This window comes from Andrena cerasifolii, chromosome 15, assembly GCF_050908995.1.
Source record: "Andrena cerasifolii isolate SP2316 chromosome 15, iyAndCera1_principal, whole genome shotgun sequence".
NCBI classification, from domain to species: Eukaryota; Metazoa; Arthropoda; class Insecta; order Hymenoptera; family Andrenidae; genus Andrena; species Andrena cerasifolii.
In genome coordinates, this window is record NC_135132.1 from 3,343,173 (window position 1) to 3,355,667 (window position 12,495).

Consider the following 12,495-nt stretch of genomic DNA (forward strand, 5'->3'; position numbering starts at 1 on the left):
TTTATTTTGATTTTGCATTTGAATGTTAAAAATTAACTTCGTTGAAGAATTTTCTTATAAACAATTAACAGTTTCTTATAAACAATTTTCTAGCACAGCATTAAATAATCTAAATATCACGAAATTGAAACCACAATAGGATTTTAATTTTTTAATCACTCCATGACTCCAATTTCCTGTTTTTTATTTTTTTTATGTTTTTACTACTTTTTAGGAGAACCTCATCGATAAGTCGATTCTTTGGAAACTGATCCTTGCATTATTCCGCGCAAAATCTGGCAGTAAAAAGCACTTGATCAGCCTCGGAAATTACAGAAAACAGAAGAAACTATTGGAAACTGTGCAAACATTACTATGGAAGAATTCATTGACATTGAATTCAAACGAGTTCAACTTATCCACAAATGATTTGATTCTTTTGCAATTTTACATAAATTATTATACATCCATTGTTACAAAAGTGACGGATACCGTCGCATTGAAATTAAACAACCAGGAGCGAAAGGATTTAGAAACTCGTTTCTTTCAACCAATGAGATTATTGCAAGAAATCAAAGGAAATTTGGAAACCGAGAATAACGTTATGGAAAAGGGAAAAGGCTGGTTGATCCTTGGCTATCTGCAGATCTTCATTTTCTACGACCTAGGCTCCATCGATCCGGTTAAGAAAATCGCTTTGAAGTCAAAATACATACGCGAGAACATTTCTGAAATCGAGCACTTGATGGGCATTGAAAATCTACAATCTATCATTCTGACAAATTCTTTGCCGCATGATCAAGAATGTGCGAGATCCGACCACTACAGGAAATTAACAGCCGAGGCGAGAGACTTCGACAATGTCCAAACAGTCAGGCCATCATCCAGCTTTCAGAATTTGAGAGAAGAGATTGAAAACTTCTCGAAAAATATAGGCTCACACGAGACGATCTTAAAACAGATTAGTCAGCTGAATCGTGTCGCCGAACAGATCCAGAGAAAGGAACTGCTCCATCTGAATCCAGAGGAACTGCAGGAGGCAATAATCTGGAAGAAATCGCTGGAAAGGTTCTCTGGAAAATTGGAGAGAAATTACTTGGTTGGCTTCCCTGACCTGGTTTCCCCAATGATCTTCGCAATTTCGAGTCTGCATCACGGAGTATCGATATTAATCCATGAAATTTCCAACCTGGCACACAGGGATTGGAACACAGACATCTGCTACAGCCTGCTACGTTTCCCTACCGCGGCTCTGTGTCAAGGTAATTATCTAAACCTAGCAAAGCTGTGTGCCTCGGGAGAGATGGCTCACATCCTGGCCAAACACTCTAAATCAAAGTCCCTAGCGAAAGACAGCTTTGAAATAGCTAAAATGACGCTCCAGGAGCTCGAAAACCTGTCGTTTTTCGCTGGAGCCAATTTCGATTCGCTCTGGGAGGAGTTGAATAAAAATTTCCAAAAGGTTCGACTTCTCTGGAAAGAACAGGAGAAGCAGAAAGAAGAAGAGACGAAAGAGAAAGAGAGTCTGTTTCGCACCAAGACCGAGAAAGAGGAGGATGAATTCGATTTCAGGAATATGTTCCCAAGCTTTCAGCAAGATTTCTCGGAGCTCGCGGAGATGTTTCCAGGTTTGCGAGATCCTCTAGGAGTCCAAGGAACATCAGAGGATGTGTCCAGTCAAGAGGAATCCTTTGTTGCGTTGATATCCCTGAAAGATGCCCGGAAAGTCCAAGAAACACATTGGACTATCTTAAGAAATTCTAATCGCGGGCAACGAAATTTTAGAAAAGTCCCAATTAGTATTTTCGAAAGCTCGAGAAATAAATCTAAAAAGTCTGTAAGTAATGTCGAAGGCTCTGAGGCCACCAAGGCACCTAATTTTATTGAACCATTGGCTCAGAGATTCGAAATGCTTGGATCCTCTATAGGAACTTGGCCGGAGGACTTATCGTCAAAGTTAACCTGCAGCTTGAATGTGTTAATTGCCCAGAAATCCAAATTCGACAGTAGAAAGAGCAATGAAGACACTTATAACTTCTACAGAGATCCAAACCTCCCTGAGATTCAGGGATGTCAGTCACTTGTGGAGAGACTTTCTGAGAAGATTGATGGTTTCTTGAGAGAGTGGCCAGAAAACCCCCTCTTAAATTCTATCAAATTGATAATCGAGAGGATCCTTAACTTTTCTATTGAGTCCTCCTTGTCGAGATTTTTGGTTGGCATTGAATTATTGCTGACAAAGGTCCAGCACTGGGAGGAGAACGCCCGCTCCGACGTTAGCCTTGCAGAATTCATTCAATCTTTTGGTGAAGAGATCCTTCGTTGGAGAAAACTGGAGATCTCCAGATGGAAGGATTCGTTGGAGGTCCTTGAGGATGATTTGAGAACCGAGGCATCCAAATGGTGGTTCTTTCTGTTCGATTTGGTGGATCAGTATTTCGTGGAGGAATCTGAGGAAGTAGAAAACAGTCCTTCAAAGGAGAAAGTCATTGAGAGCTTGGAACGTTTTCTAGCAGAATCGCCGTTGATTGAATTTGAGACAAGGCTGCAATTAATCTATCTTTTTTACGAGCATATTCTGTACCATTTTATTGAAAGTAAAAGACAAGGGGAGTTGTCTGCTATTTTCTGGAATGTTTACCACTATTATAGTCAATTTTTAAACGACGTTGGGAATAAGATAAAAGCTTTGAAAGAACCACTTGCTAAGAAAGTGAAGGACACCATCAAGATCACAAGGTGGAACGACATAAGTTATTGGTCTGTGAAGAATACTGCTGAGAAGACTCGTAGAACTGTGCACAAGTTTGTCAAGGAATATAAGAAAGGTCTAAAAGAGAACGTTGCCGCATATCTGGTTTTGAAGAAAGGAACGGAATCATTGGGAGCCAGTTCAAGAAGAGATGTTTGCCCTTCGGATTTCTTAATTGACCTTGAATGTGGGAAGTTGAGGAAGATTGATAAAGTAACTCGCAAGGCTCGTCAGTTTTGTGAAAACATCATACTCAGGAGCAGTTATTCCCAAATTCGTAAGGACGTCGAGCTTTTTGTAGAAGACTCTGTGGAGGAGAGCAGAAAATTGAGAAATTTGGAGGTGGACAGGACCTTGACGAAAGGCAAGCAACAAGCGCAGTTGAAAAGTATAGTACAACAGAAAAAGATGGCGCTAGCGAATTATTTCAAAACGTTGAGCCAGCTTGGAGTCTCGTACAGAGTTGGAATTTTGACTTGGAAGAATAAGAAAAGTGAAATCACCAACTTTGCTTCTACGCCATTAGATTTGCAGGAAATCCAACGATTTGAATGTAAAGTGGCGTTGAATGAGAATGTTGAGAAAGGACTGATCGAACAATGGTCTTCCTGTAATAAATATTACTACGAATCATTGATTAAACTAAATTTCCTTGACGGTATCTTAAACTCTGGGAAAAGCGATCTTGGAATGCCAAATGCTGAACGCTGTCGCGGATTTTCAGCCCACCTTGTTCTATTAGCACACCGACAGAAAGAAACAATCGGTGCTTTCTTGAGACAGTTCCTCCCATTTAGAATTCAACTATTAAATTTCATTTCAATGGATGACTCAATTACAGCAGCAAATATTTCGAAATCGTTGAATGAATATAACGCACAAGCAAAGACTATAAAAATTATGGAGTCTATTAAAAGTGCCAAAGTATTAGATGCTGTTAAATTAATAAAGATTGTGAAACATATACGAAAAGCAGAGGTTTCAGACGTTTCTGAATTTTTAGAAATGTTGAATTCTGTGCAAACCACGGAAGAAAAAGTAGCTGGTAAAATAAAGGAGATTATCGAGTTTGCAAATGCTGTAGGAGTTTCAGAGTTTTCTAAAATTCAACAAATTTTGGAAACTGCCCGAAAGGTGGAGGTACTGGATTTCTCCGAACTTATAGATATCTTAGAGATGACAGAAGGTAACAATTCGGAAATGTACGAGCGGTTGGATATTCCGAAGCAAAGAATTTTGCAAAGGCTAATGAAGAACTTCCAAGACATGTTAGAAGTGCTGCAGATGTCTATGAAGCAAATTATTATCTTTTTGGAAAGTTGTCCAGCAGAATCTCTTGCAGAAGAGAACCTTCTTGACTTAAACGAAACTCAGATACCTATTTTAAAACAGAACGATGTTGTGATAGACTCTGTTACTTCAATGAAGATGTCTTTGAACCTGATAGAAAGCATAGCAGATGAAATAAACTCATGGATGGCGATTTCAAAAAGAATTGAAAGGTCAGGTCAAATCTTCTTCTTTCACCAAAGGCATGTCGATTTTCTGCAAACCAGTTATCAAAAAATTAGTGATGTTAAGAAGAGTCTGACTGACCTTAGCTCTGCTTTCACGATTGATCATCCCATCACCGAAAATCTCAGCTTTATGATTGGAAGGATTAACGATAGCAGTAAGTTCTTCGCGCTACTATTGAGTACATCGGTAGAAGAAACAGAGAGACCTGAAAGTGTGAAGGAGTATGAAAGAAATTTGGATGTGCTAGTCACACAAGTGCTTCTCGTTGTCCAAAAGAAGCTTCAAGACAGCCAGAAGTCGAATCAAGATCCCGAAAAAGAAGCCGTTGACGAAAGTTTTGAAGATAATTTTATGACAGAAAAATTGATAGAATCCTTAAAAAAGGATATTCCAGATTTAAGACTAAAGAAAATATCACAAATCGTTGGAGAGCTACTACAAATTATTTATGAACTTGATGTTAAATCTGCAAATTATTGCATCGGGTATGTTTTAGTGAATATTTACACACATTTATTTTTTAGTATATTTTTTCTCCGCGTTGGTGTTGGTCCAATTCTTCTCTAGTGGTACAAGTTCTTCCTTCCCCTTGTTTATTTATACCATTACTTACAGAAGCAAAGAGTGATCATATAATGTATTTTTACGTATCATTTATTATAAGTAATGTTTTAGTGTAGAACATATTAATTGCTAAAATTACGCCATAGTAAGGAAGAAGCGTTCCCTTCACCTCAGCGTGTCCCTCGGTCTCCAAAAATTGTACCTCAGGACACGTCCACCTGAGGGAGTTATAAAAAATTTTGTTCTCTAGTTTTGACTAATTTTTGCATGTGGAATCACCACCCTTCTGCTTGTACCACCACATACGAAGCACCCTGTATAATATACACGTATTGTTTTAGAACAATAAGAATAGAACTGACTGTGTGGAATTTTCAATTAATACACTTTAATTTACCTCATAGTTGTTTTGTGATTTTTAATCTTGGGAATTAAGTAAACTCTGTCAATATTAAATAAGATGCTAACTTCTGTATAATTTACAAAGTTGGTAGGTTATGTAACTAAGGGTGTAACGATTTGTATTATTTTTTAGGTTACTTTTGCAGCATCTGCCTCTTCTCCAGCAATATGCTCTTCTCCTCCATTACTACTTGCATGAACAAGTGGCTTCTTTCCGACTGACTTGCAAGTTCCTCTACCTTCAACTAAACGTTTTCCTCGATTTAGCGGCAAATGGTTTCTGCCAACCGCAGGACAGAGATGCTTCTGAAGACAATCAGGAAGGCGGTACATTAGAGGGTGGAATGGGACTGGCCGACGGTGAAGGTCAGAAAGACGTTTCCGATAGGATTGAATCAGAAGACCAGTTGGAAGAAACAAGACATCCAAACGAAGAGAAAGAAGATAACGAGAAGAAGGATAACAAAGAAGAAAGTGGTGGCATCGAAATGTCAGAAAATTTCGACAGTCATTTACAGGACCTTGAACAAGACGAAGAGGACAAAGGCAACGATGAAGAAGAGGATCTTGACAAAGAAATGGGCGAAACCGACGAAAACGCGGAGAAGCTGGATGAAGAAATTTGGAAAGATGACGAGGAGGAGGAAGAGAATAACGACGACAATCAGAATAAAGAAGATCAGAAAGAAGAGAAGGGAAGTGGAGAGCAAACTGGAGAAGAGGAGCTCAGTGCCAAAGATAGCGATGAGAATAAGAAAGAAAAGGAAACTCAAGAAACAGAAGAAGGTCAAAGAAAAGAGGAAGAAAAGAAAGAAATCAATGAATTCGACGAACCAGAAGTAAACGATGATCAAATAGACCCTTATCATGGGAAGAATCAACCGGAAATCGAACCAGAATCTTTTGATCTACCAGAAGATGTTAATTTGGACGAGGAAATGAAGGAAGACAATCTTGAAACCGAGGAGGATCCATTTGACATCGATCAAATGAAGGAGTCCCAGATTCCAGAAGAGAAAGAGGCTGAGGAATCGAAGGAAGAAGAAGGTCCAGAAAAGGACGAGCAAGGACATCCGACTGATGATGATGATGATGAAGAGGGGGAGGAAGACTCAAATGTAGATAGTGATAAAAAGAGAGAAGAAAAAAGTACAAATATCGAGGAAGAAGAAGAAGAAAAGGGGGAGTCAGAGGAACAGAATATGGAAGAAGAAAAGGGAGCAGAAGAAGAGAAAGTGTCCCCCAGTATTGATACAGGGAGTAAAGAAGTCGATGCTGCACAAGAAATCGAATCGAGGAAAGATGGTTCTAGAGATGCAGTAGAAAGCCAATCAAATGAAGAAAATATAGAAGAAAGCCCCACGGAAATTAACGCGGATGAAAAGAAAGATAAAGGTAATATCACCATATTTTTAAAATAGTCCTCTATATACATTTACATCTTTCAAAATTAAATAGAATGAAAATTTTTATCACTTTCAAATCACAAAACTAAAAGTCGTGAAAATATTACTTGTCTAGGTAAAAACTTTTGCTTCTTTATTCAGTTATGGTTAATTAAATTACTTTACTTGATATTTCATTAAATTCAGTCACTTTTTATGAAAGTACCCTCAGACATTGAACTCAGGCTCAATAAACAGCTTATTTAATGCAAGAAGTAACTCGAAATTTGCTGTGGGTCAGTTTCTTTTGCAGTGCTCCGGGAAGACATTTTGTTCGCTGCCATTTTGTACAATTTTGCATAAAAAAAAATCTAGCAAAATAAAGATTGCTTTAAAACTATGTAAAAAAATGCAGGCCCAATATTTTTATTTATACGAACAAAAATATCCCAAACTTTTTAGTAGTTTCTGGGTGGGGCCCCCCTTAAATAACACATTGTAAATTTTTATATTATATTGTTTCTTCCTATGTTTGTTCAATGTAAATTCCACGCGTTTCATTTTATGCATATATACATTTCACTAAAATGTTTACTATTTTTCCGTTTCGTGCCAAAATTGATTTAGTTTCAATTTCACTGTAGATTTCACTGTAAATATCACGTACAGACCATAATAAACCCTATTTTAACGTTATCATTAAAGGAACTGGTCAGTCCCAAACAGAAGAGCGTGAAGGGCATTCTGGCTCTAAAAAGGAGGAGAATGCTCCTATTTCGGGTGAAGAGAAGTCTTCGAAGCCTATCGAGAAACGAAGAAAACCAGGTCGAAGTGACGAAAATCGAAGTTTGCTCGATAATGAAATGCAACCTTCCGCGAAGAAGTTAAAGACAGGCTTAATGCAAAAGGAAGCAGAGGATCATGAAGAAGAAGAAATGAACCCTGAAGGTGGCAATGCCAGCGAAGTTTACGAGCACATTAAGCATGCAGAAAAGTTTGATGATTACGTCTTTGATGCTGCAACCGAAGAGCAAATTAAACAACAAGCATCGAATTTGGAAGAAGGTAAATTTCCAAATATTCGAAATGCAATTAATGATTTGCATTGGTTTAACCCTTAACTGGTATACTGTTTTTGGCAAACGTGACTGGTATACTGGGGTCGTGGCAGACCCCAAATAAAAAAGGGCACAGAAATTTGTAAAGTCGACACTAGAGCAACCACTATGAATATTTTCTTCTTAGGTAATGTAGAAAATAATAGAAGCGTAGAAAGTTAAACTATTATTATAAAATTAATTAGAAATTCAGTTTACCAACTTAGACAACCGAAAATTGTACATCGAACTTTGGGTGCTTGGGGTCACGAGCGACCCCAGGATACCAGTTAAGGGTTAATGCACTATCCCTCAATTTTTGTTTGCTATTGGGATCTGGCATGGGGGCGGGGCCTAGCCAAGATGGCGGCGATATGGGTGCAAGATACATGTGTTGTATATGCGATAATGTAGTTTTTTGTGAAAATGTTCCTTTCTATGCAAAGTATATGTGATTGGGCAGGTTGATATCCTGCCCAGCGGAATTTTATGGGACGGCACAAGAACAGACAGGGATTGATGTGTACCCAACAAGCGCTCCTAATTTCGCCACCAGATGGCATGGTGACGAATGTCAGATCCCAATTCCGATCAAATGTTTTCAATTTAGTTGCTATTCGAAATCTTGTTTTCCAATTCCTAACTTGTGTTTAGTTCTCAGGCCTTTCACTAGGAATAAACTCTTTTCTCATCCTCGTCAATAATCATATTAAATTTTCCCTTAGAAACTCTTAGAAAACCTTTATTTGGAAAAGTGAAAACTTTTAAAAACTGGGTGCTATTTAAGTTATTGTAATTAAGTAAATACGACTATCAAGAAGTGACTAAAAATCTATGAATAGTATTTCAATTTATGTTTTATATATTTCTGAAATATGTTACTGATTCATTAATGCCCTGCCTAATTGTAAGTATCTATATAATTTCATTTAGATGACAAGGACAAAATGGATGACAAGCCTGAGGACGATGATATTATGATGCATGAAGACGACCCAATAGAAGAAGAGAAAGAGGAGAACGCCAATAAAGAGCGGCCTTCAAAAGTGCCTGAGAATCAGAAAGAAAAATCGAAAAACATTGGGGGTGAGAGATCAAATGATACGGAAGAGATCGAAGCGAGTGGCGAAGTTGAAGGCGAAACAGCAGAAACGACCCGTGTTTTACGTGGAAACGAAACTACTTTCCATACAAAATTGTCAGAAGCTGAAGTGGGTAATGTATCCACGGATAACATTGTACAGAAGAGGTCTGAGATTGAGAGCATGCTCGGTCAATGGTCTCAGGAGCCATCTTCCATTCAAGCAGCAAATGCCTGGAGTTCGATAAGCGCATTAACAGAGTCAGCCGCCAGAGAATTGTCTGAAAAATTGCGATTAGTGTTAGAACCAACATTAACATCTCGTTTGAAAGGCGACTACAGGACTGGCAAACGCATAAACATGAGGAAAGTAATACCCTACATCGCCAGTGAATTTCGAAAAGATAAGATTTGGTTGAGACGCACGAAACCATCAAAAAGGAACTATCAGGTCGTTTTAGCGATTGATGATTCCAGTAGTATGGCTGATAATCACTCGAAAGAATTAGCTTTTGAATCTCTCTCATTGATCGGCAAAGCTATGACTTATTTGGAGGTTGGTCAACTTGCTGTGATCAATTTTGGGGAACGCGTGAATATCCTTCATCCTTTCGGGGAAAATTTCACAGAAGAAAGTGGAGCTAGGTGCGTACTAAAAAGTATTTATTAATAAAATGTAGGTGCAATGTACGTCAGTACTACTTTGTATATTTTTAAATTAACAAGGGATGCATTATTTTTATTTAATCTATGTACATAAACATAGGGGAGAATGTGGCAATCGCGGTCAGCGGACAATGATAGTCAGTATTGTTATTATAAAACGGCATGTCCGAAATGTGCAATTTATTTTTTTTACGTTCTACGACATCATTCGCTATATTATCGAACGCCCTCGCCTTAATCGTTGCTAAGTATCCAAGGAAAACAAGCCTTTGGGCTAATTGGGCTTCCCAAACGCTTGAAAGAGCAGTGTACAAGTGTATTATTTGCTATCAGTTTGGCCATGATAATGAAATGTGGTTTCGATGCATCCCTTGTGGCCTCTGGGCCCATTCTGAATGTTGTGGATGGGACTGGGCGGATATTACCCGTAGGTATGGGCAATGGCTGTCACATCATTTCTGTATTTTGTAATTTTATTGAATAAATCAATATAACATTAATTATTTTCATATCCTACGAATAGGTTGATAGTTTAAGCTTATAAAAAAATCGTTTTCAAGAAATATTGCACCTTATATCTTGGTTTTATTACACTTGTTGCTTAAGTGACCGCCATTACCCATTCTCCCCTACTTTTAAGTAACTGAAGATTTGTGTAGGGTGGCCCACGTAACTGTTAAAGCGTAATATCTCGAAAGTGGCGCGATCAATTTTAATCGTTCCTATCTCAAATTTTAGAGATCCCTGGGGTCATTAAATCTGTATTAAGATTGACTCCCGCTACTTTTAGGAGGTAAAAAGGGGTTAGCTTTAAAATGACAAAGAGGAAATGAAACCCTACCGGTTCTGTACTTTGCGTTAGAAAACAAGCAACTTTTATGTGGAACATTTTTTTTTAAATCATTTCTTTAAAAGTTACAAGCGTTTGAAAGACAGTATAAATATAAATAAATTATTATTTTTAATAAATAAATTCAAAATAAAAACACATCTGAAGTTTGGAATATACCAAGTTGTATTTTTATATTATTGTATAATTTTAATTTTATATTATTGTATAATTATTTAAAATATATTTAAACACCCTGTTTTTGGCGTGAACAATTCCAAATTTAATATTTATCAAGCGAAAGAAGAGAATATTGTTTAAATACTTTGAAATATTAATTGTAAACAGTAATTAAGAAGAAATCCTCTTACAGATTGATTCAAGAAATGAAATTTGAACAGAAGAAAACAATGATCGGCCAGTTGCTCGATTACATAATAGAAATATTCAGCTCACAAGGCAGTCACTCTGATGATGCAAAATTGTTGACCATTTTATCAGATGGCAGAGGAATATTTTCAGAAGGAATAGAAAAAGTCAGTGCAGCTGTGAGAAGGGCTAAATTATTAAACATTTTCCTCGTATTTATAATTGTTGACAACCCTCTTAACAAGGTGAGAAATAGTGATAAAATTGGTAAATAATTGAAACGAATTGTCTGAAGAAATAGAATCAATCGAAACTGTACTCTAAAATTCACATAAATTTCTTCTTCAGGATTCAATACTTGATATAAGGATGCCAGTATTCGAAAACGGAAAGTTGTTGGGCATTCGTTCCTACATGGACAACTTCCCATTCCCATTTTATATCATTCTCAGAGATTTGGATACGTTGCCTGTCGTCCTAAGCGACGCGCTGCGGCAATGGTTTGAAATTGTTGGCAGAATTGATACATAAATAGAGTATCCAGTTTTTAATTTGTTCATCCCACAACGTTTTTGGTGTACTTTCGGTATACTAGGTTTATATGAATCATGAATACATGAGGACTGTGTATAAACATTATTAACCCTCAGAAAACGAATGGTGGATTTGGTCGCATAAAACGAATGCAGGGTCAGTTTGATCCATACCAACATTTCTATGGTAAAAGGGGTTTCACGAAAGAATTGAATATAAAATGAATTAATCCCACATAAATAGGTAATAAAAAAATACATAAAAAATATTCACGTACATTTGATACATAAAATAGGTTACAGTAAATCCCCGTTATGCGCCCGTTTTTACCTCCCGTTGATAACCCGGCGACTATCCCCACCATTTCTTGGAAGCCTGCGGACGAGAGTGAGAGAACCGGCCAATGAGCGAGAGGAAACGAAAGAGTCAGACACGAAGTTGCCGTCGGGTACGGAAGAGAGAATCATGTCCGTAACCAGCCCCGTTCGTCGAGCTCACAACGGGGATTTACTGTATCACCTGTATGATTTTTACAAATAATGTTACTGCAATTTCGGCATCTTATACTATATTTTGCCATTGCCGTCACAAGTGTAACATCGTGATCAATATCGTCAGTGTTTGATCAAAATGATCCTGCATTCGTTGTACGAGGGTTAATCATTCTGTATGTTGATAAAGTTAAGGCATTATAAGAACATGAACGAGTGTAAAAAGTAATATCCTTGTACCAATGGCAAAGTTGTGAAACAGCAAGTTTCTCTTAATCTTCTTCGTTTTCTCATGTGAGCGAAATGAATGATTTTATTTATTTGTAATCACAGCGTATACTGTGGTAACGTTTTGTAGTGAATTAAGCTTTTACAGTTTCGTAACATTATCATTGGAACGACGATATAATTACTTTAACAACTGATTAGTTTATCTCTTATTGACATTACGTTACCGACACGATATTTTATTTTTATATCATCCAAAGCTTAAGTATTAAATAATTATAACTGTGAGAACAAACTGCTGTTGAATTATTATACACTGACAATAGTGACCACTTACGCAGATATATCCAGTTTTTGCTATGTCTGTGATAATACAAATGCAATAAAATTTTTCTGCACAATAACGACAAGTTATGTAAGAAAAGTAAGACTGTTTAAAGCTGTTCATAATCAAATATAACGAATTTTCAACTATAAAAACGTTTCTCTATTTTATACGAATTTTCTTGATAGATTTTCGCACGTTGATTGATGTTTATACTACTGTACCGACAATGAGAGCATCCTCTGCGGTTTCCTATCTTGCATAGCCACCATCAG

General features: G+C 37.3%; 1 protein-coding gene across 1 annotated transcript in view; it reads left to right on the forward strand.

Annotated features, from left to right (window-relative positions):
* Window positions 1-12,189, forward strand: part of LOC143377161 (midasin) — a 187,914-nt gene extending 175,725 nt beyond the window's left edge. Inside the window, exons 22-28 of the mRNA XM_076828155.1 lie at window positions 215-4,734; window positions 5,349-6,610; window positions 7,306-7,665; window positions 8,631-9,423; window positions 10,647-10,887; window positions 10,991-11,267; window positions 11,831-12,189. Of these exons, the coding sequence (XP_076684270.1) occupies window positions 215-4,734; window positions 5,349-6,610; window positions 7,306-7,665; window positions 8,631-9,423; window positions 10,647-10,887; window positions 10,991-11,173 (7,359 nt within the window). The 3' untranslated portion in view covers window positions 11,174-11,267; window positions 11,831-12,189. The remainder of the gene's footprint in view (window positions 1-214; window positions 4,735-5,348; window positions 6,611-7,305; window positions 7,666-8,630; window positions 9,424-10,646; window positions 10,888-10,990; window positions 11,268-11,830) is intronic.
* The last annotated feature ends 306 nt before the right edge of the window (window positions 12,190-12,495 follow it).